Here is a 22,516-nt window from a genome sequence, read left to right on the forward strand (position 1 = left end):
TTCAATCTCCTTAATCATAAAAGATTCTAAGCACGTTAGTGAATCTGTAAATTGCTCTAACTGCTCATCTACACGTTTTTCTAGGTCTTTCATACGATCATCCTTAGACAGCATCTGGATGGCATGGAAACTGCCTTCTAGGTATTGGAGTCTAGATTCCAGGTCATGATTTGCTGATTTTGAGTCCTCAGCAATCGACCGTATGGACCTATGTAATCTGTCAGCCCTGTACTGTAAATTATCTTCCAAACATTCAAATCTAGACTCAAACTTCTGATCTGCTACCTTGGATGCTTCAATGACTGATTGAATGGCATTGTCCAATTCTTCAACCCTATGCTGGGTATTTTGCACCGTTGCATCTAGTTGATGAGTAACATTGCCTATCTGAGTTTCTAGCTGGCTACAGATATTCTTTAGCTGGTCATGGTCTTCTGACAGCCTAGCCTCTAAGGCCTCAGACATGGAGGATCTCTCTGTGTTTATCTTATCATAAATACGCTGTATCTCATCAGACAGCTCTGTCTTTAGTGTATTGGACACAGAGCCAAGCTTATCATCCAATTTCTGTTCCACTTGCTGCACAATTGTGGTCTGACCTAATCTGTTTTCCAAAACCTCATTGCGTAAAGCTGTTATTTCCTGCAAGCAGGTGGTGAGGTTATTTCTGTCCCTGTTCCTGAGTCCTCTGGCTAGTAATACTATTTGTACCAGCAAGCTGACTGCCATGACAGCATATAGGCCAATAATTGGCAAATTAGCATCCTCCTCAAACAGTGAATTCACGTAATAAGCAAAAACATTACCAATTTCAGCAAATGATAAATATTCCGCCATGATTTTACCTGATTTCTACTCCAGATGCAGTAAATATATTTGACCAGCAGGTAGCACAGGCCTTCAGTTATTCCGAGGCGTTTGGCAGCAGTCGGTCAGCAGTGGAGAGCGGTCACAAAAGCTCCTGCGCTTATCTTAGAGAGTATACGGCTTTTCAGCCGCACCTTACAAAAGCGGCTGCGCTTATCTTAGAGAGTATACGGCTTTTCAGCTTTGACTTTCCCGTTCTGCCGCAAGGGGAAGCCTCTGCTGAAAGCAGAAACTTACTCACCTCTAGGCAGCTAGAAACTGGGTGGATGACTGAGCAGCACAGCTGCCGTGGGTCAGCTGCTAGCCGGCAACGCCTGTGGAAAGAGGCTTTCCGGGCCTAGGCGGCGGGCCCGATGGAACCCACAGCCTGTCCCAAATGGGGTGTGGGTTTCCAATATCCCGCTTCTGACAACCAGATATAGTAGGTAATTACCAATACGGAGTCAGGTAGAAATATAAGGGTATTTAATAGGGAAAAGCCTTACTTACAGAGCGAACCAGCCAGCCGGTGGTAGTCTGTACAGCAAGAAGCAAAGAGAAACCGAAACCGAAAACGCAGTCCCCCTACTAACTCTGACCACGCCCTCACAAGCCCTCAGGTACTCTTGTAGCCAGCCCCTAAGAAGGCGTGGCTACAGCTTCCCCTACAGTATGGTGTCCACATTCTTCTCAGCAGCTCTCGAAGCCATCTCCAAAATGGATTAGATTATAGGCCACAAAATAAGCCTTGAGAATACCAAAGAATTAGAGCTGGAGGGATAGCTTGGTGGTTAAGATCACTTGCTGCTCTTGTAGAAGACCTAGGTTTCATTCCCAGCACCTACATGAGGTGGCTTATGACAATCTGTGACTGCAGTCCAGGGTTTCTGACTCTTGCAGGTGCATACAGGTGGTGCACATACAGACCAGGACGTGCACACACACATACACATAAGTTAAAAAAAAATAGAGATTACAAAAAAGTCAAACTGCCTGTATCATATCTGATTGTAGGAGGATAATGCTAGAAATCAATTGCAAGAGAAACTAAAGAAACCACACAAATCCTTGGAGAGTAAAAATCATAGTACACTCAGCCTCTATCTTGAGCCAGCTCTACTCCCTGTAGGCAGCCTTCCTTAACAGACTGAGAAAATCTCAGACTCTGGCATATCTCCATTGCAACCTCCCCTTCAATGTCACATATGCAGATAATGGCCTCTCATGGACTCTAACACAGCTTCAATTGCCTGGCTATGGGTCCTCTCTAAAATTAGGGAACAGGGCTCCATGACTCATTAAATCTTGCATCTCCCATGTGTGCAAACTCAATACCAGGTGAATGACATGGCCAGCTTGAGATGTAGACTGGGCCCTTGGACCACAGCTATATAAGTTTCTGTGTGGTGACTTTGGAAAAACACTTTCCTATGCAGCTTTCTTCAAGAAATGGGGAACCCCTTCAGTTTAAGCTTTTTCCCCTCTTCAAATGAGCTTGGTTCTTCAGAAGATGGAGCCTCAGAGAAGTGGAGTTTTACCCTCAGAAAAACCTCTCCATTGTCATAGTATAACGCAGGTTTCTCTTCAGTGATGCTGATTTCTTCAACAACTACACCTCTTTTCTCAGTACCAGCTGAAGGCTCTTGTGGTGGTTTGAATAAGGATGCTTATTTGCCAGGGCGTGGAACTATTTAAAAGAATTAGGAGGATTAGGAGGTGTGGCCTTGTTGGAGTAGGTGTGGCCTTGTTGGAGGAAGTGTGTCACTGGCGATGGGCTTTGTGGCTTCAAAGACCCAAACCAGGCCCAGTGTTTCTCTGTGTCTGCCTGCAGATCAGGGTCTAAGTCTGAGCTTTGGCTCTAGTGCCATGCTCACTGCCATATTTCCTGCCCTAACAGTAATACTGATTCTGGAATTGTCAGAAAGTTCCAATTAAATGTTTTCCTTTATAAGAATTGCCCTGATCATGGTGTCTCCTCACAGCAATAGAACAGTGACTAAGACAGAAGTTGGTATGAGGGACTGAGGTATTATTATGACAGGCCTGACCATGCTGGTTTTTGGAGGAACATGGAAGACTTTGGGACTTTGGACTCGAAAAGCTTTAAGTAGGGTTTATTGGGCCCTCCTACTAGAAGCCTGGAAGACTGTGCTGAGGATGATTTGAACTGTGGAGCCCCAGCTCAAGATATTTCAGAGAGAAGAATATTAGTGAGTATTTTAGAGACCATTCTTTTGAGATTTTGGCAAAGAATGTGGCTGCTTTTTGCCCTTGTCCTAAAAATCTCCCTGAGGCTAAATTGAAAAGTTTTAGATTAATTGGCATTGGCAGAGATTTCAAGACCCCCTCATATTGGCTGTCATGTGGTTATTAGTAATCACTCATATGCAGATACATAATGAAAAGAAGCAAGTTGGACAAAGAAAAAATTTTAAAATATACAGTTTGAGGAGAAAAGCCACCTAGTCTCAATGACTTTCCTTAGTCCTGGAAGAAGATTCCATAACCTCTTTCTTCTATCCTTGACTCTAAAGCCAGAACCACGTGGCCAAAGCTGCCAGGTTCTACTGTTTTGGGGGGCTGGAACTTAGCTCCCTCCTTCAATTACGTGGAGCACGGAGAATTTTAATGGAGCTAAATCCCACGCTAAGGAGATAAACAGTTAAAAGAAAAGCCTGATGCTAAATAGGATATAGGGAGTGGTGGCCTTTGGGCAAGACCTCACCCAGCTGAGCTTCCAACATGTGAAAAAAAAATTAAGCAATGAAAATTTCACCATCAGTAGCAGAAAGCTAATGTAAATGTAATTGAAGGAGGGGGCCAAGTTCCAGCCCCATCAAGCAGCAGAACTTGGCAGCTTTGGCCATGTGATTCTGGCTTTAGAATCAAGGATATAAGAAAGGGATTGTGAAATCTCCTTCCATGGCTAATGAAAGCCACTGAGGCCAGGTATATGTCAGAATTGTCCCTGCATGGAGGCCTAGAGAGGCCACTGAGTGAAGCTGTCAAGCCTGGATTACCTTGGAAACCCTAAGACATTAGAGGTGTCAGAGTTGTGGGATACCTGCCAAGGAGAGCTACATACAAGGGGTGGGACCAGCCCAAGAAAGAGAAGTGTATTACAGTCAGCAAAGCTGAAAGGAGTTGGAGATCTGAAGAGTGTTTTGACATCAGACATGGAGATGCAGAGTTTGGAGTTTTCTCAGCTGCATTTCAGATTTGCTTTGGTTTCCTCACTATGCTCCCTTTTCTCGTTTTCAGAATGGTAATGTGTATTCTATGTCATTTATGTTGGAAGTATGTTATCTGATTTTTTATTTTGATTTTACAAGGAGTTACAGTTTAAAAGATTTCCACAGGCCTCAGAAAAGATTTTGAACTGTTAAACATTGTTGAGACTGGGATGGACTATGGGGATTTTTGAAGTTGAGCTGAGTGGAATTTTAGATTAGGATATGACTACAAGCCTATATGGACCAGGGGGTGGAATATGGATGTTTGAATAAGAATGGCAGCCCTCCACCCCACCATAGGCTCGTATGTTTGAATGCTTATTCACTAGGGAGTGGAGCTATTTGAAAGTATTAGAAAGATGAGGATGTATGGTCTTGTTGAAGGAAGTATGTCACTGGGGATTGGCTTTGGGGTTTCAAATCCCACACTGGGCCCAGAGTCTGTCTCTGCCTTCTTGTAGATCAGGATGCAAACCTCTCAGCTACTGGTCCAGCACCATGGGTGTTGTCATGCTTCCACACATGAGCTTTTGCTTGACACAGGATCCAAGTCATAATGGTCATCTCAAAACTCTGAAAGCTCATGGACATGTAATAATTAAAACTGTTCCAGCCCACCTCCAACATCTCCAAAATAGGAATTCTTCTATCATAATGGCTAATTTGAAGTCTAGGGTTTCCTACTGAGCTGGAATGCACACTCATAGCTATGTTCCCTTTTTAAAAAAAAGAAAGAAAAACTAAAGAAAGGAAGGCAAAAAGGAAGGAAAGAAAGAAAAGAAAAAGATATGTACTCCTAAGATTAAATGGTACAACCAAGTATTCTCATCTCCAAATGGAGGAATATAGTACAGAAAGTGCTTAACCACAACCAACAGAACAGATGTTAAATCCTTTAACACTGTGGTTGGCATTCAAGGCTTTTCTGATAGGAGGAGAGGAGCTTCAAAGTCTTAATAGGCTCATCCATTAAGGTTAGCTGACTAATATCTACATGAACATTATTCCTCCAAAACTAGAGTCCTATACATGCCGCTAAAGTCTGGTGTCCCTAGGCTACTCAGGTCATATCTGTAGAAGCCCCTCTGCTCCTGACTAGCTAAAAACAGAAGAAGAAATTCTAGAGAAACAATTTCCCTAGTGTTCCTATGTGATAAAAGCAGCCCACTGTCTTTTCTTTCCAAGTAAAATCTTTAAAATGAGATGGCATTTTTATACCCATGATCTCCCAAAGGACTAGGTCATGGCCTTTCCTGAAATGCTCTTAGAACCTGTTCACTATTGTCATGGTGCAAAATATTTGGTTCCTTTTTAATTGCATTTATTTACTAAGTCATGTCCATTTTTTGCCTCCGTTCCATATAGTCCAGCAGTCAATCCAGTTATATCTGAGACCTTATCATAAAGCATTTGTTCTCCAAATCTCAATATCAGCATTCTGATCTCCTGAGTTCCCCCAAAGAATTTTTCATTAAGCTCCATTTACAATACCCTAAGTTTTCTTTACTCATCTCCAAACTTTTTCAAACTTTTAAACATGTTTGAAGTCAGAAATGAAATCAAGGGCTTCAGTGAGTATCTTAGAATATTTGTTTTATTTTTCTGTAAGATTTCATTTAAATGTGTGACTGTATGCAATCATTGAACCACTGAATTATGTGTATGATAAGGACAGTAATATGATCAAATTTCTGGTTGAAATTTCGAATTATCTGAGTAAACTAGGGAAAGCTAAGATTTGTGACCATGTCGTATTCCAGGGTATAGATTGCTTATGGAAAAGTACTATCACTTGTATGCATAAGGTAATCCTCTGATGCCACACTTCACCGCCACTCATGCAGTCAAGTTTTACAATAATCCTTTGTCTTAAAAACAGTTCCAGTAAGGAGATTTATTATATGCCATATTACTAAAGGGAAGACTGGAACTTATAGATGCCAATAACTTCTCAGTATTTAGAACTGAAGAAAGACAGGATTCCAAATAAGGGTGTCTATCTCCAAAATCTCCATGCTCTTTTACTCATGCTCTCTTTCACTATATAGCCTTCTACCCTGGGCAATGTGACGATGGTGAGCTGAATCACAAAGGAACTCTGTGATTTAAATGATCAGAACCAAGCAGGTATCATGAAAATATAGCACTCTGCTAAGACTAAACATAGATTATATCAGGCAATACAGGAGTGTACCTGTGCCCTAGCTACTGGGAAGGCTATGGCAAGAAGATCATTGGAAGCTGGAAGTTTGAGGTCAATCAGAGTAATTCATGGGAATCCTGTACCCCCCCCAATAAAACAAAAGAATAAAAATGTAAACAAACAGCAACAAAATATCCTGAACAATTCATAGTATAGACCAACAGACCCTGAGCAACATATAATTGGTAATGATTGCATTTTGAGTTAGTTGCCAATACTTGAAACACAGTAAACATCAGTAAAGTGTTTATTTTCTCAGCTTGTTTTCTTTTTTTTCTGTAAGAACAGAAATATCTGGCAACATTAGACATGCATTCTGAAGTGGCAATCGTGGGTGGAAACATGCCCCATCAACTCATCATTTGCATCAGCTCCTGACAAAGTAGAGAGGTGGATCAAAGTTTTCTGTTTCCATCTTGGTCCTATGCCCTTTATTTATTAACCAGTTCAGGGCCATGATTTCTCCTCCCAAAATATTATGTTAGTTACAACTAGACAGACACTTCCTAATAACTTTTCCCTGATTTCTTTTTATTCCAGGAGACAAGATGTATTTGTTACTGATTTTAAGGACAGGACTCTCTCTACTATCTATATCTACTGTATGTCTATCTGTCTATCATTTATCCATCCATCCATCCATCAACCGTCCATCCATCCATATCACATGTGTGTGTGTGTGTGTGTGTGTGTGTGTGTGTGTGTGTGTGTGTGTGTGTGTGTGTGTTTATAAATCATTACTTCTTATTAGGATAAAGTTCATATAACATGGTGTCTTAGTCAGTGTTCTATTACTGTGAAAAGACACCATGACCATGACAAATAAAGGAAAGTATTTAGCCGAAAGGCATTTCAGTCCATTGTCATTATAGCAGGAAGCATGGTGGCACACAGGCAAACATGGTACCAGAGAAGAAGCAGCTTGAGAGTTCTACATCCAGATCCACCCATAGCAGGAAGAGAAAGATATTGGGCCTGGCTTGAGCATTTGAAACCCAAAGCCCACCCCCAGTGACACACTTCCTCCATCAAGGCCACACCTACTCCAAAAGGACAAACCTCCTAATCCCTGTCAAGTAATGCCACTCCCTAATGACCAGGCATTCAAATATATGAGCCTATGGGGGGTTATTCCCATTCCAAACACCACAATGGAATGAGCCATTTTAAATTAAACAATTCAGTGATGTTTAGCATTTTCACAGAGCTGTAAGTATACCACCTCTGAACTCCAAAACATTTTAAAATTGAAAGGTGTGAGTCCTACAACTTTGGTGATCTTTCTCCATCCTTTTTCAAAGCTAATGCTAGATACCATGAAGTTCTGTATTAATTTTATGATCAGTCTTTTAAAAGTGTCTGTGAAATGGTTTTTCATTTTCTTGGGTCCTTGATTCTTTCACCAATTTCATGCAGCTTCTAGCATATAAATTTTAAAGCTCTTGTTTGCATGTGCATGTGTGGTTGTGTTGCCTGGTATATATGGTGGTGCCTTATGAATGCTAGTAAGATGTTCTACTATGAAGCTATATTTCCAGTTTTGGTCTTGAGTACCTCACTTTATTTGGTGTTGGTCTAAGTAAAGATCCATATTGTAGGCTTTTTACTGCTAGTATGTAAAAATATATGTTATGGTTTTGTCTTGATTTTCAGTTTTCCAATATGTAAAACTTCATTAGTTTGATAATCAGAGTGGGTTCTTTCTGACTTTCTATATTTGAGATCATATTATATGTAAATATAGGTAATTTTCTTTTCCCAAATGAGTGTATTTTATTTTTTCTTGCCTAATTTTCCTAACTAGAATTTCCAATACAATGTGTCAATGGAGGTGATAATAGAAAATATCTTTGTGTTGTACCAGATCCTGAGAAGAAAGTTCCGACCTTTTGCTACTTAACATTATATTATCTATGGGTCTTTACTTATTTTCAAAACATTTTGCTGTCTAATTTTGAAATCCCAGAGTGAGGCTGTGCAGTTAGAGTTCCACGGATTTCTGAAAGGGCACTCAAAGCCAGAGTGGCCACTATGCACATTTTGAAATTTGATAACTAAATACACTTAAAATTATTCTTCAAAAATATGCCTTGGTGGAGAGTGCCTACAGAAAAAGCTAGCACTGTGTTTGTGATGCCTTAGCTAGTGGGAATCATCTATGTTAGACAACACTTGGAAGTGAGCCTTCTTTGAGAATGTGGTTGGATAATATGCTATCCATTATTACCTTTTTAATGTGCATTTGTTTTGAGTTGCAGGTTGCTTTTGTCCTGTATCCTCCCAGTGGAAGTCCTGAATGGAATCTGTCAGACATTGAGAATAAAATGTTTCTCACCATGTGCTTTTGTTGGCATTATGCATCAATCTTTGTCATCACGGGATTAAATTATGCTCTTATCACCTGGTAAGTTGGCACTATTTAAAAAATGGATGGTTCATTCCTTTGCATATGTCCATCAAGACTTGACAGTGTTGAACTTCAAATTCAAAAGGAAAATGTTATTATTACCTTCTCATAAGACAGACTTGGGCATTAGGAAGTTATCTCCACACAAAGAAATGGCCAGCAAAAATGTACATGTTGACTTAAAGTTGTAATGGTTTAGTGGTGTGACTGCTGTGCCTCTGACCATACAGTATCCTCTCTGGATCCCTGTCTCTTCACATATATGATTCTCTATCCTGGATGATCAGTTCCCCTATGTGCAATGAGACCTCCACTTATTTATGGGTACATACTTTAATTATCCCATTTCATAACCGTAGGACCCTTTTTGGACAAATGTATATAAATCAAATTAAATAATACAGTAACTCTAATTTTTCCAAAATTTGAATGGTGTATTCTTTTATACAAGAATTCTGCTCTAACTTTCTGATCAGGTGAGGAGCAACATATCAGATTTTTGAGAACACATATTCCTAGTTCTATTGCCTATTGGCTATGACTTCAGTCATTACTCAACCACAAAAAGTATGAATCTTATTGTTTAATGAATAGAGATAATAGAACCTAAATGAGATCATGTACTTACGTTCCTGAAGATGTAAAGACTCACCAGACGGACTTCTTGTCTGTACTACCTTCCTCTTCCTCTTTATTTGGTATAAGAATATGAGTTGGGGACCTTCCCATGGGGGATGTTTTTGTCCTGTAGCCAGGGCAAATTAGAGAGGTAGACAATTAAAATACAGAACAGTTAGTGAAAACAGTAGAGACAAGAAGTTCAAGGAAGGCTCCTCATAAATTGAAAGGCAATGTGATTCCAAAGATGAGCAAGAAGGAAAGAGGATGATCCTGCCTCCTAGGGTGGTTAGTGCCAAAGCACATTGGGCTTGACTGATCCTAATTACTGGACAGGCAGATTCCAACACTCAAGCCTTCAGACTGATGCTCTGAGTAACTAACTGCAGCAATGTGTATGCAGTATTCAGCATGGTGGACTCCAGTCCCAAGAATTTATAATGTGACACAATCCATATTAATTTCAGTGGATCCAAATAGTAACATGTAGATAGTGCTGCACACCGTGCAAGTTCTCCAGATCCCTAGAATGTGGAAGCTATTTCTAGGCCCCATGGTTTGTCAACTTCTACTGCAACCAGCTTTGCATACTCTGGGCATGGGCTTCAGGTCAGCCCTCCTGCTTTGAACTTGAGCTGGAGCAGCTGTGACACGGGCTCCAAAAAAAGAAAGTTGAGCTGTTGCCTTGTCCAGCCCCAGATGTCCCTCTTGGGCTTTGTCACTTTTCTCTGTGGATGCTTTCTTCCTCCTTCAGGTTGTTTCTGCTCACTCTCTTCCACTCCCCCAAAGCATGCACATCAGCTCATTTTTAAGGCTGGCTGGGCTACTGAGTCTTGCTCTCTTCCCCTGTTGTTCCAGGCTGACATCTGGGCCTCATCTCCTTAGGGGCTGGGGAGTCTTCAGGAACAGTCCCAGGATGCAAGGAAAAACTCTGCTTCGTGTCAGCTCCCATCCAGAGCCAACAGAAGACTACTGTCTCTTCCTGTTTCAAAAGCCTTCAGATGCCTAATAAATGGCTTATCCACTTACAGGTCCCTAGAAACAAGAAACTCCAGTTTTATTTTTCAACCTCTCCCAATCTCCACAGCATGCTATTCTAATCTTTTTGACCAGACAGTTCCCTTTACCTGGTATATTCACACTAGATGCCCATCTCTTCTTTGAAACCTTCTATAATTCCTCTGGCCCATGTTAATTATGTTTCCTGAGCTGCGGTAGTACTTTGCACTAGATATTTTAAATATTGTGATGTGTCAATTGCAATATTGACTACTTGCCCCCATTAGCTCTCCCTGCCAGCTAGATTGTATCCCCATGTGAAAACTATCATTTTCAAATTCCCATACCAGCTGACACATGGATAGACTTAGAGTAAGTGCTTAGATAACATTTGTTAGCTGTTGACTAAATCTCCATTTCAAAGGTACTTAAATACACCCTTCATTTGTTTGGAAGTTGTATTTTATATGTTTCTTGATTTTTCCTTTAATATTGAGAAGATAAGACCAAGAGCTCAACGTTCCCTGAACTATTTTTGATATGTATTTAAGCAACTGTTTTAAAATACCACAAAGATTCAGTATTGTCTTTCAGTGAGATCACATGATCAGTTCTCACTTTGAGAATAAGGAGGCTTGAAACTCCTTTAGTCAGGGCTTGACTATGAAGTGGCTGCCTATCCACAAGTCATTAAAGGTCAGATATTATATCCAAGTTGTTTGACATAGCACAATGACTGCCATACAAGCACATCTAAATTATAGAATTCTCCTCCCTAAATCCTTGAAAGATGATGCAAAATGTCCCAGCTTTACTAAATAATGGTTCAAGATTGCCTCATTCTATCCCTGCCTACAGTCTTGATTATGTAAGTTTATAGAATAAACCTATCTATAATATTGTTGGAAATATGAAATTGTTGCATATTTAGTATGTTACATATATGTGTATATATGTATACACGCAATATATGTGTGTGTGTTGCAAATAACTATTTAAATAGCCTCTGCCTATATGGAAGGAAGTATTGCCTATTTTCAGATGAGTTTTCCACACAGTGAGTCATGGGAGCTGCTGTGAAGAATAAATCAGTCAAGCAGGGCTTGTTAACACACCAGGCACATAAATTTCTTAGAAGTAACTCTTGCATCTGCTACACTCTTTTTCACAGTAATTTACGAGAACATGAAGCAAGGACAGAGACACACCTTGACCTTGATTTCCAAAATGTCCACCATTTTAGTGACTGGCAATTGTGTCTGGGAATTCATTTATTGACTATTTATTGTGGGGGGGGTTACTGTTTTGAGGGGATTTTGCTTTTGAGATGAAGTCTCACCATGTGGTTTTGATTGGCTTAGAACTTTCTATGCAGACCAGGATGGCCATAAGCCCCACAGAGATCTGCATGCCTCTGCCTCCTGAGTGCTGGTTCACAGGTGTGTGCCACCACACCAGGCTGCAGTTCCTTTTTATTGCCCCAGCTCTCACCCTGCCTCACAGGACCATTTTCACACATGAGCTACAGATGCCTAGAACCAAGGTGTGAGCTTCATGGCTTACAGCCACAGCAGAAATAACCCAGGGAGAAAGAACAGGAAGCAGTGGGAGCAACCGGGTCTATGCTAACATTTCATTCCCAGTAAGAAAGCACAAGCTGTTTCATTTTCCACATGAGTCTTCAGAAAGGAACATAATTGGTTAATCCCTTTCATCTTGCGTGGATTGGCATTGGACTATGTGGAAAGAGTATGTGGGCTTTTGTAAGATGGCACAAATATTCTCTAGCTCTTAACCTGTTACAGAGCATCAATTAGCCTTTCAAAACAGAAGGGGCTTGGAGTGTTCAGAACATATGAGCAAAATCAGTAGTTAATAACCAAGGCAAACAACTGAGCAGGTTTTCTTGGCCATTGAGTCAACTGAAGTTATTGATTCTGTTCAGTTGCTGTTTACTGGAGGTGCTAGAGTTCATTGGCAGTGGCTGGAGAACTGGTAGCTTCTATTCACAAATGAGTGGCATAATCTTTCAGATTGCTCTACATGTCAGGGACGTGCCAAATGTATCGATGTTGCAGGTTAGAATAACCTCTGACTCTGGGTAGGGTTACGGCAGCAAATGGGATGAAGTCAGTGAGGTTCTTGTGACGCTTTTGTGTGGGATCCAGAGCGCAAGGAATGACATAAGGTATGAATAGAACAGGCCAGAACTGAACTGGAGAAAGGAAGAGAGAAAGTAAAAAATCAGAATGCAGACAAGCTGAAGAAATTTTTCATGAAGAGAAATTCAGTCCAGATTTGACATGTGCCTTCACTTGGTCTGTCACCCTAGGGAAAAGTTATGTACTTCATTACAGAAAATGCTGTCTCTCTGCAGTCCATAGGTAGTTGTGGGTTTGAAGTAGATGTTCCACCAATGTCACAATTGTCACAGTCAGAGTCTCCTGCTTGTTTTATAGATGATCAGTTGTGCAAAACTAAGCAATCCCATAATACATTCGAGAGATGCACCTTCTCTGTTTATGTAGACATTGCTGTAGTCTATACACATTCTCATGTATCTCAAAGTCAAATAGAAACCATTTCACTTTGGAGATTGCCTCTGTTTATTGTAGGAATAATCTGCATGTCACTCTAAAGTTTTGAACCTTGGTATCATGTAACCAGAGATGATTTTCTTTTTCCCCAGGTTAGTTAAATCTAGACTTAGGAAGGTCTGCACCTCAGAAGTTGGACTCCTGAAAAGTGCTGAGCGTGAGCATGAATCGGAAGAAGAAGTGTGATTTTGATGGGCATCCACTCATGCCAAAGAAAAGCTTCTCCTTTTTCATTGCCTTTGCTCATGGCTTTGTTTCTTGACCTTGTCTGAAGAACAGCCGCCTGAGTCTGACTCCATGTTGTTTGTATTTCCAGTTTTGTTAAAGTGTTGAACTTTAAATGTCTCACTTACAGCTTTGAAAGTACCTCGGATGACAAATTCCCTTTGCATATTGTGCATGCCAGAGTATTCAGGACCAATCATGATTTTTCCAAAGTTTATACTATGAGAATGGTTTGTTTTGTTTTCCTGGTGGATACCTTCAAGATTTATGGCCTTGTCATCACTTGTAATTAATTAAATGTTAAGTTTTACTTGTTTATCTTGTTGCCATAATGAAAAATAAATGAATGCATGCACCTTTGTGCAAAAATCTCAAATCCTCATTTTTTTATTGAAGTATACCCCATCCTCAGATGATACAGAAAAACCTGCATATACAGAAATCCCTTTCTTTGAGATATTTCTGCATGGAAAACTTGATGCAAAAGCTAGATGAGAAATCTTCCTGTGAGCTTTCTAAAAGGGAATAACATTAAGGCACATGGTTTTAAAGATGTCAGAGACATCTTTAAAAGGGGCATAGTGGTATTAGCATAGCCTAGCATGACCACCATGCCATTTGCTCTGTTAAACAAGTAAATGATTAAACAACATGCCTTTATACCAGTGGTTCTCAACTTGTGAGTTGTGACTCCCGAAAGACCATCAGAAAACATAGACATTTACATTACAATTCATAGCAGTAGCAAAATTACGGTTATGGAGTGGCAATGAAAATAACGTTGTGGTTGGGGGTCCCCACAACATGAGGAACTGTATTAAAGGGTCACAGCCTTAGGAAGGTTGAGAGCCACTGCATACAATCCTAGGTTAAAAAGTCAGAGCCTTGTGCATTTAAGACAAGAAACTCCCAGTGGTAAATAGAAAAAAATAATTCATATAATTCTAGTTCTACCATTAACCACTCCATGTTTCTCACAAGTTAACACATCTACCTCTCTACACTTAACCTTATACAATAGACCAAAAAGATGATTCTTCACTGTAAAGGAAAGGGATGAAATTGACTTAATAAGCATAGGGACCCTTTTTTCTATCAAATTTTTATCAATCTCAAATGGAAGCAAGTGGAGAACTAACTTAACACAACATTACACAGAAAGGCCTAATATAACAGAAAAAGGAGAGGATGCAGGAATCCTGAGACATAAGTTAAATGTGGAGGAAGTGACACAGTCTCTATAGCCCATGGAGCTGAAACACAGACAATGAAACCCAGAAGGCTCCCTGGCATTCCAGAACTCCAGCAAGCCCAGAAGCTACGCCATCATATGCACATCACAGGGAGAGAGATCATTATATTCAGGCCCAAGAACCAGAGTATTCATTTTGCTAAGATTTTAAAATGACAGGTGTGAGTGCCCAAAGGTGTACCTTGAACATTGAGTGGGTGGTGAACTCTGGAATAGCAGGTACCAATGTGTCATGGTCCCCTGGGGACAATGTTCTGCCCAGGTGTCCCAGAGTTAAGAGCCCTTTTCTAGTCTAACATCATTCGGTGACTGTGGCTTTTGAGTTTCCAAGTCAGTCAACAGGCAGCTGCTGAGTTAGTTGACACAGGAGTCACTGATATCTTGGTCTAACAAACACAGACAAGGTGAAGTCTGGAAGTTTGAAAGCCAATGAATACAAATCCTCTACTGCATTTATGAGGGCACAGAGATCACTACTTCCCCAGGCCTGAACACTGAGACTATAATTAAGATGCAACTCAGGGAGTTCTCGGACATCTGGGTCTCAGACCAGTTTGGGAATGTCTTCCAACGGTTCCTGAAATAAAAATTTTCTGGCAATTGTATGGTTATACTGTTGTGTTTTATAGATACTGTTTCTGGAACAGCATGAAAAACTTAGTTAAGAAAAAAACCTAGTAAACTGGGATCTCAAGCCCCAAGTGGTAAAGTCTTTTATTTCTTTCATTCACTCTGTGCCAGGAAGTCTCGGTCCATCGGTAGAATCTGTAAAGATTTTGGTTTATCAAAAAATCTATTACAGTAAGTTGTCCAGAATAACAACAAATGTAACAAGAGTATAAAGTGTTTTCTACTATACAACATAACATGAGGAAAGGCAGCTCGTCAATCTGGGGGTGGGTAGAAATGGGGCCACTCATTCAAGAGGTGTTTATTATTCCATTTCCAAATGCTAGGAAGTATTCAGAGAACTAAGAATAGAATAATGCTCAAGACAGAGCTGTGGTCTCCATTAGACATACATCCTGGGGTAGGAACAGACAGCAACAGAGTAAAACAGGAGACTACAAATGGAGGCAATTAGTGATGTGAAGGAAAATGAATCTGGGAAGGAGAACAAAGAATGGTGAGGTGCATTGGTGACATTTTGCCCAGGGTCCTTCCCCAGAGGTCTTTCTATTAAGAACATTGGCACCCATGCTCCATCTTTATGTGAAATTATGGTGTTTACATTTCCAAATGATTAGTCTGTGCCAGGACAAGTCTTCATCAAGGACTGGACAGAGATGGGGATTCTACTCCCTGCTTTGTCTCAGTGTCAAAAACCTGAAGACTCGGTTCCTGAAGTTCTGCCCTATTTCCTTCATGGGTATCTCATGCTCCATCACTATACACCAAAGAGGAAACCCTTTAAATCAGTCAGCAGGAGTGATGCTCTGGTTGCACAGACAGGAATGTGAGTAATGGGAGCACTTAACACCTGAGTTAACATTTGCTGTCGGTGGGGCATCAGCTCCTCCATGAGCTTTGCAACCCCCAGTTTCCTCACCCCAGCAATGGCGACCTCGCACTGCATCTTGAAATGGACCAGATCCTGACTGCACTTTTACTAACCTTGATATCACTCCATCACTACAGGAGATTAACAAGGTGCTTATTCTACCTTGAATATGGATGAATTAGGTGAGGCAGGCAGCAATCACAGTATTACAGTAAAAAACAGAAATAAAATGAAGTAAGGAACTCTCCCAAACACAAGTAAAGGATCGCTAGAGTCTATGAAAGAAAAATTAATATACATGGGGAATAGACCCCAAAAGTATGTATTCTATTAAAGAAAGGCAAAAGAATAAAGGACAGGAATACTAAAATCTGAATTTCCCCCAAATAAATGTCAATGAATAGATAGGATTGCTTTAAGCTTAGAGGGATATGTGTTTGTAAGAGCTGTTTAATGGATAGAATAATTAGGCTTCTAGATTCACCCACTTTAAAAAAATCTCAAAACAGAGTCCTTTTAAATTAACTTTGAAAATACCTATCTTTATTTTAGTATTGAGTGGGTGGGGGTCCAACTCCAGCTTTTCTATGCTAAAATGGGCTTGTTGTGAAGGAGTGAGTTTGTTTATGGTGGATAATGTTTATGAGATATTAAAGACAAAGATAACAAGTGGGACGAGCTTCTTGACTGTGACTCTCATAGCACATAGCATAACCAGAATTCTGTTTGTGCCAAGTGTCAAATCCTCCACAAAGGCTGTGTCCTAACCTTCTGTGAACAAGGTGTGCACTATCCAGGTCAGGGTCATGCAGCCTTTCGTGTCACTCGAGATTGCTTTATTGCTTAACCCTTGACTTTAGGCCTTTGCAGAGGTGACAACCTTCCCTGGAAGACAGACTTAGGCAGAAGACCGGCCTTCTTCATCTTACACAGGAGGTAAGAGGAACTACAAGAAGGACAGCCTGATTCTGAGCCTCAGCTCCCACTTTGTGGATGTCAAATGCTCAACGGGTGATATCAGGCATAATAGTTCCTTTGTGTGTTGCCTGCTCTGGGCTCCTCTGCCAGCCTACAAAAGGACAGACACCCACAGAGAATGTTCCCTCAGAAAGGTGCAGTACGCAAAGCTTCCCAAATTGAGATGAGTGGGAAACTATCCCAATTAACACGTGTGTTTAAATATGAGATTTAAATGTGCCAACTTTGAGGTGTAAAGACTTGTGAGCTTGACATAATCCTGTATTTTCCACACATACATTTCTTATTTGATAGGACCGTTTACTTTTCATATCTATTATATCTTCATGGGAGGATGGTAAGGCGGGGGAATGGGGGATTGATATGTAAAATAAGAGTGCTTCTAAAAGAAAAAAAAGTGATATATCTTGATGACTCATAGTGCACTCTCTTTTAAATTCAGCCAACAGTGAAAAGGTGTAGTTTTACGACTAAATGGCTTGAAGCAGGGCAAACATACATGTGCTGAGGCTGTATGTGACTTACCGAAAAGAGTCTGTAACTAAACAAATGTTAAAATGAATTAAGAAATGGCTCCTTATCTGTTTTGTTTTTTTTCCCCTCTGTTTGAGTCTCCTAGCATCTTTTAAAATGTCCTAAAAGGCCGGTGGGGATAAGGTTTGACAGATATCTAGAAGTGAAGCTGAACTCATTCCCTATTTGCTGATCATGTCTCAAGGCAAAATACACTGAGTCCAAAACATGCAGGAGATAAGCTCATGCAACTAGTAGAAGGCCTTAGCAATTCAGGATGAAGCAACCTATTACCAGTTTAGAAATAGATCTGTGTCCCCTTTGTCTCTTAGAGTCTACATTCATTAGTGCTACACTCAGAGTTTTGACTCTGAGAATTAAAATTAAGTTCCTTTAGCCCGATTTGAAATTCGATGAACAACTATGCCTTATATTGTACTCCCAACCTAACAACTGCACATTTTATTTGCATATCTGCGTCTTATTAACCACCCTTCCTTCCTACCTCTCATCTTAGGTTTGAAGGTTCTTTAAAGTTGTGTTCACAACATTTCCCCCCTGCTACTTCCGGCTCTCTTCTTCTGTCACTATCTCTAAAGCCCAGAGCCTAAGCCATCACTGGGTAGGTCATATGCTTTGTAGACCTCTAGCATTAGAAATAAAATCCTCCTAGTCACTTCTCTGTAGGCCTGCAGAAGAATACTCCTCTGCTGTTTCAGCTGTGGAATCTTTACTCACTATTACCATGGACAGTGAGCTTCAGGCATAGCAAGGAAGATGGGACCCCGAAAAGGTCATGGTCTGTATGATGCAGAAAATGTTATGTGGTACCCATATTTCCAGTCTTGAAAGTGTGCATCCAGTAAACAAATAGCAAATATAAAGGAGAAAGAACAAATATTGCCATATAGACAAAGGCAGCAGATAGATTGCAAAACATCATGTCAGGTGACAGCATATGACAGACAGCTGGGGTGGCCTGATTGAGAGCAAACAAAGGTGACATTATTAAATTAGGATCTTTTCACAACCCACAGAAATGTACTAGGGAAGCCTCATTGGGACAGTCAGCTGGAGCTCCCAACAGGGTTTCTTCTTATCAGTGAGCTTCTGTTTGCTCAACTCACCATAGGCTTTTTTTTTTCTCCAACATTTTTATTTGAATTAGAAACAGGATTGTTTTACACGACAATCCCAGTTCCCTTCTCCCACCCGTCCTCCCCTACACCCCCCAACTAAAACATTATCTGTCACATATCTTTACTGCTCCCCCTGGATGGTGAGGCCTTCCATAGGGTGTCATCAGAGTCTATCATATCCTTTGGGATAGAGCCTAGGCCCACCCCCGTGTGTCTTGGCTCAGTGAGTATTCCTCTATATGGAATGGGCTCTCAAAGTCAACACCTATACTAGGGATAAGTACTGAACTACTACAGGAGTTCCTGTAGATTTCCCAGGTTTCTTCAAAGAAACCCATGTTCCTGGGGTCTGGATCAGTCCCATGCTGGTATTCCAGCTATCAGTCTGGGGAGCAAGAGTTCCCCAATGTTCAGGTCAGCTGTTTCTGTGGGTTTCACCAGCCTGGTCTGGACCTCTGCGCTCTTCACTGGTCCTTCTCTGCATCTGGGTTCCAGTTCAGTTCGGTGATTAGTTGTGGGTGTCTGCTTCTACTTCCACCAGCTGCTGGATGAAGGCTATAGGATGGCATATCAGTCAGCTTTTTTACACCATGGGATAGAATAGACAAAAGCAATCTCTTTTGGAAAGGGTTTCTCCCTTCTGCCGTTCTCAAGGGCACAATGAGCTTTTTTTGTTTTTTAATTTTACTTTTATTGAGTCTTTGTGGATTTTACATCATGCATTCCCATCTCACTTATCTCCTGTCCCTTCATGTCCTCCCTCTGCCCTTGCAACCTCCCCGCTAAATAAACCAAATTTGAAAGAAAAACCAAAAACCAAACCAAACAAAAAATAAAGACAAAAACAAAAATAAAAAGAAGACTTTTGTCGTGGAAGCTACAGTGTGGCCTGTTGAGTCACACAGTTTACCCTTTAGTCTATTTGTCTTTACTTTGTTCATTGTCACAAATCATTGGTCTGGTTCAAGTCTTCTGGTTTCTGCTACACCACACCACCGATAATGGGCTCTCACAGGGGCTCCTCTTGGATATCCTGTTGTTGCCCTATGTCATAGAGATCCTGCTGTTTTGGATCTGTAGTTTGGTCTCCTTACTTGCTCCAACAGTTCATAAATTCTGTGGGTGCTGGTTCTGGGCCTGGGTGGTAGCTGCGTTGGTCAGTTCATTATGGATGAACTCTCCGGCACTGCCTTACCTAGCTCACCAATGCAGCTTACAGCAAGGAACTGGGCCAGTTCTCCCACTCTTGGGCCCTCAGAATCGGGTCCCCCTCACTCATATGGCCAGGGCCAGCTTTACTGTTTTGCCCAGGAAAGGAGAAGGGCCTTCTCTCCCGAGTGCTTTAGGGCCATATGAGAAGGGCACATGTTTTAATATCCTTAGCTGTTTGCAGTTTTCCGTTTTTTTCCACATATGCCCTAGGACAAGGATATTAAGAGGATACTTGAACACACTGGGGCCTGAGACAAGGAGGGTTTCCCCTTCCCCCGAATAGGCTTTCAGTAAGTTTAAACATCACACGTGGCAATTCACCAACATCCATTAGCCTTTAGGAAAGAACCCCCTAATCAGTGTTGATGGTTCAAAATCTCTCAGCCTCCCAGGCTCACAGGACGACACATCTTCTGACACCACACGAGGGCGCTCTTTCCACTTCCAAGGTTCCCAGCTTATTATGACGGCTGTTACTTCTCAGATGAACTTGTTGATCATTTAGTGCCCTGTTAAAGGGAAAGCCACCAGCTGGGTTCCACTTTTCTGGCCTTCGAACCAGAGGTTCGGGAGAGGGATGGTAAGGACAGGGGTGCTCAGGAAACACCCGTCTTTCCACCACATGCTTTTCCACTTCCCACCCCTTAAGACATGTGTTTTTTGTTTTTTTTTTCAGAGTTGGTAGTCAAAGCCAGGGACTTACGAAAGAATTATAAAATCTGTTTACACGCCAGAGCAAGAAATCGTTTTAATTGTTCCACGTCTGATGTTCTGACGTGTTTGCATAATGGGTAAACAGGATGAGGCCGGAATGGTGCAGCAGAGTAGGACGACCAGAGGGAAAGACAATAGCAATGATACTCCCCTCTAGTGGTAGAGTGTGGAAAAAGAGCGGACCTTGCTTCCTGAACCCAAATAAGCCAGCTCACAGAAACACAGGCTGTTGCCTTTACTCTTGGCCTTCATCAGAAAACCTTCTTTTTGCAGGGAGTGGCAGGTTAATACAAAGTCTCATTCCCCTAGCTCAGTGTCTGTGGAAAAAGAGCTGAGAGGAAGTCTGAAGGAGCCAGAGGCCAAGGAAGATTGTTGTCAATCTTTTGGATGAAGCAGGATCATTGCACGCAGGAAGTCACAGGCCTGTGATTACCAACATAAGACCTGCATACAATCAAACCAGAGCAATGTTCCAGCACGGATTATGGAGAAGGGCACACAAAATCCCACTCCTTGCTGAATAACTATTGATGTTGATGGCTTCATAGAGCAGAGGGAGTGACTTTTCTTCAAGAGTATGGTCCCCAGTAGTTTGCCCATGCTTCAGGGAAAGGCCCCATGTGCATATCGGCAGTAATTAGTCACAGTTGGTTTTTAAAAAGGACATGCAATTGGTAGGAGACAAACAGGACTTTAAAAGACTCGGAGAAGGGGACTAGAGCATGGATATGACCAAAATACATCTACACAATTCTCAAGGAATAAATAAAAATATTACTTAAAAATAGAGGTAGAATTTGGACTAATTTTAAAAAACTCTTATATATTAATTTATTAATACAGAAATGCATTGTTATAGATTCAATTGTCTCCCAGCCTCCTCCATGTCGTATTTTGAAGACCTAGCCCTTCACCCCTGTACCTCAGAATGTCACCTTGTTTTAGGTATGGTGAAACCTATGCTCATTGGCGTAAGGTAACCTCCAGCTCAATATGGCAAATATACTGGGAAACTGAAAGAGCTTGGGAAGACCATGTAATCATAAAGAGCAGTTTCATTATGATATACCTGCAAGTCAAAAATCAAAGGACAGTAACTACTGACAGCAAACACCAGAAGCTGGGAGACAAACAGATCTCTGCCCTTCCAAAGGGCACCTCCCAGGTGAATGTGAGTCTGCCAGCACCCGGCTCTCCAGTTTCTAGCCTCAAGTGCTTTGAGGCAATGATCTCTGTCCTTTAAGATCCTCAAATTGTGGTATTTTTTCTTAAAACATCCTTAGAAAACTGATAGATTTCCATTACTTTAACATTAGACTTGTCCCTCTGCTTATTATCTTATCCACATGTTCGTTTCAATGTATGCTTTGAGTAGAATAAATAAGTCACTCCCCTTTTATCTTTTCTTTGTCTTCTTGACTTATGTGCATATAAAATAGTGGCTGTGTTGGTGATGTTTGAGCCTGTGTGAGGAAATACTTGACTAATACAAATTAAAGGAGGAAAGATACAGCTTGGTTAGGCTTCTGAAAGAGTCCATGGGGGTTTTAGTTGTGTTGTTTGTTTTTTGGTCCCATGTGTCTTTGGAGAGCATCATAGTGCCTAGAGTTTGTAACATCTTATCCAAATCGTAAGAGTGACTGTTTATACATTTTGGTGTATTTAATACAATAATTCATGTCCTTACCTAAATGCAAGCATCTGAGTTTCTATGCCTAGGATTTTTTCCATCCCACAAATTTCTAGTGTTCTTAAAAAAATAAGAGGCAAGGTGAATTCAAAGAGACAGAGTTATATGAAGCTATGACCATTGCAGCAAAGAAGAGTTCCTGTATATCCACTGGTTGGAGGAAGAAAATGTCTATGCACCACCCAAATCAGTTTCCCAGCCATTGGGCTCCCTTCCTTTCAAAATGTGTAACCTTGCAAGGAAAACATCCTGCCATCCTGGTAGGGAAACCATGGCTCCACAATCCATTTCTTTAGTCATCTTCTTCAGCAATGGCCATCCTCTTCCACACCAAGCAGGGTTTCCCTGGCATATCTGAAGAATACATCTCTGAGAGTGTCCTCTTGAGA

General features: G+C 41.1%; 1 protein-coding gene across 4 annotated transcripts in view; it reads left to right on the forward strand.

The window, feature by feature from the left end:
* Positions 1–13,785, forward strand: part of LOC100757327 (transmembrane protein 45A-like) — a 90,672-nt gene extending 76,887 nt beyond the window's left edge. The window contains exons 5-7 of one of the 4 annotated variants that reach the window (XR_004769888.1): positions 8,541–8,686; positions 10,166–11,174; positions 12,996–13,782. Coding sequence is in view for 2 of the 4 variants with exons in the window: in XM_027412487.2 (XP_027268288.1) it covers positions 8,541–8,686; positions 10,166–10,316 (297 nt within the window). In the remaining 2 variants the exon portion in view is untranslated. Of the gene's footprint in view, positions 1–8,540; positions 8,687–10,165; positions 11,175–12,995 lie in introns of all 4 variants that reach the window. The other 3 variants (XR_004769889.1, XM_027412487.2, XM_027412489.2) reach the window with 3 other exon arrangements.
* Positions 13,786–22,516: the final 8,731 nt, after the last annotated feature.

This window comes from Cricetulus griseus, chromosome 4 (genome assembly GCF_003668045.3).
Source record: "Cricetulus griseus strain 17A/GY chromosome 4, alternate assembly CriGri-PICRH-1.0, whole genome shotgun sequence".
Taxonomy (NCBI): Eukaryota; Metazoa; Chordata; class Mammalia; order Rodentia; family Cricetidae; genus Cricetulus; species Cricetulus griseus.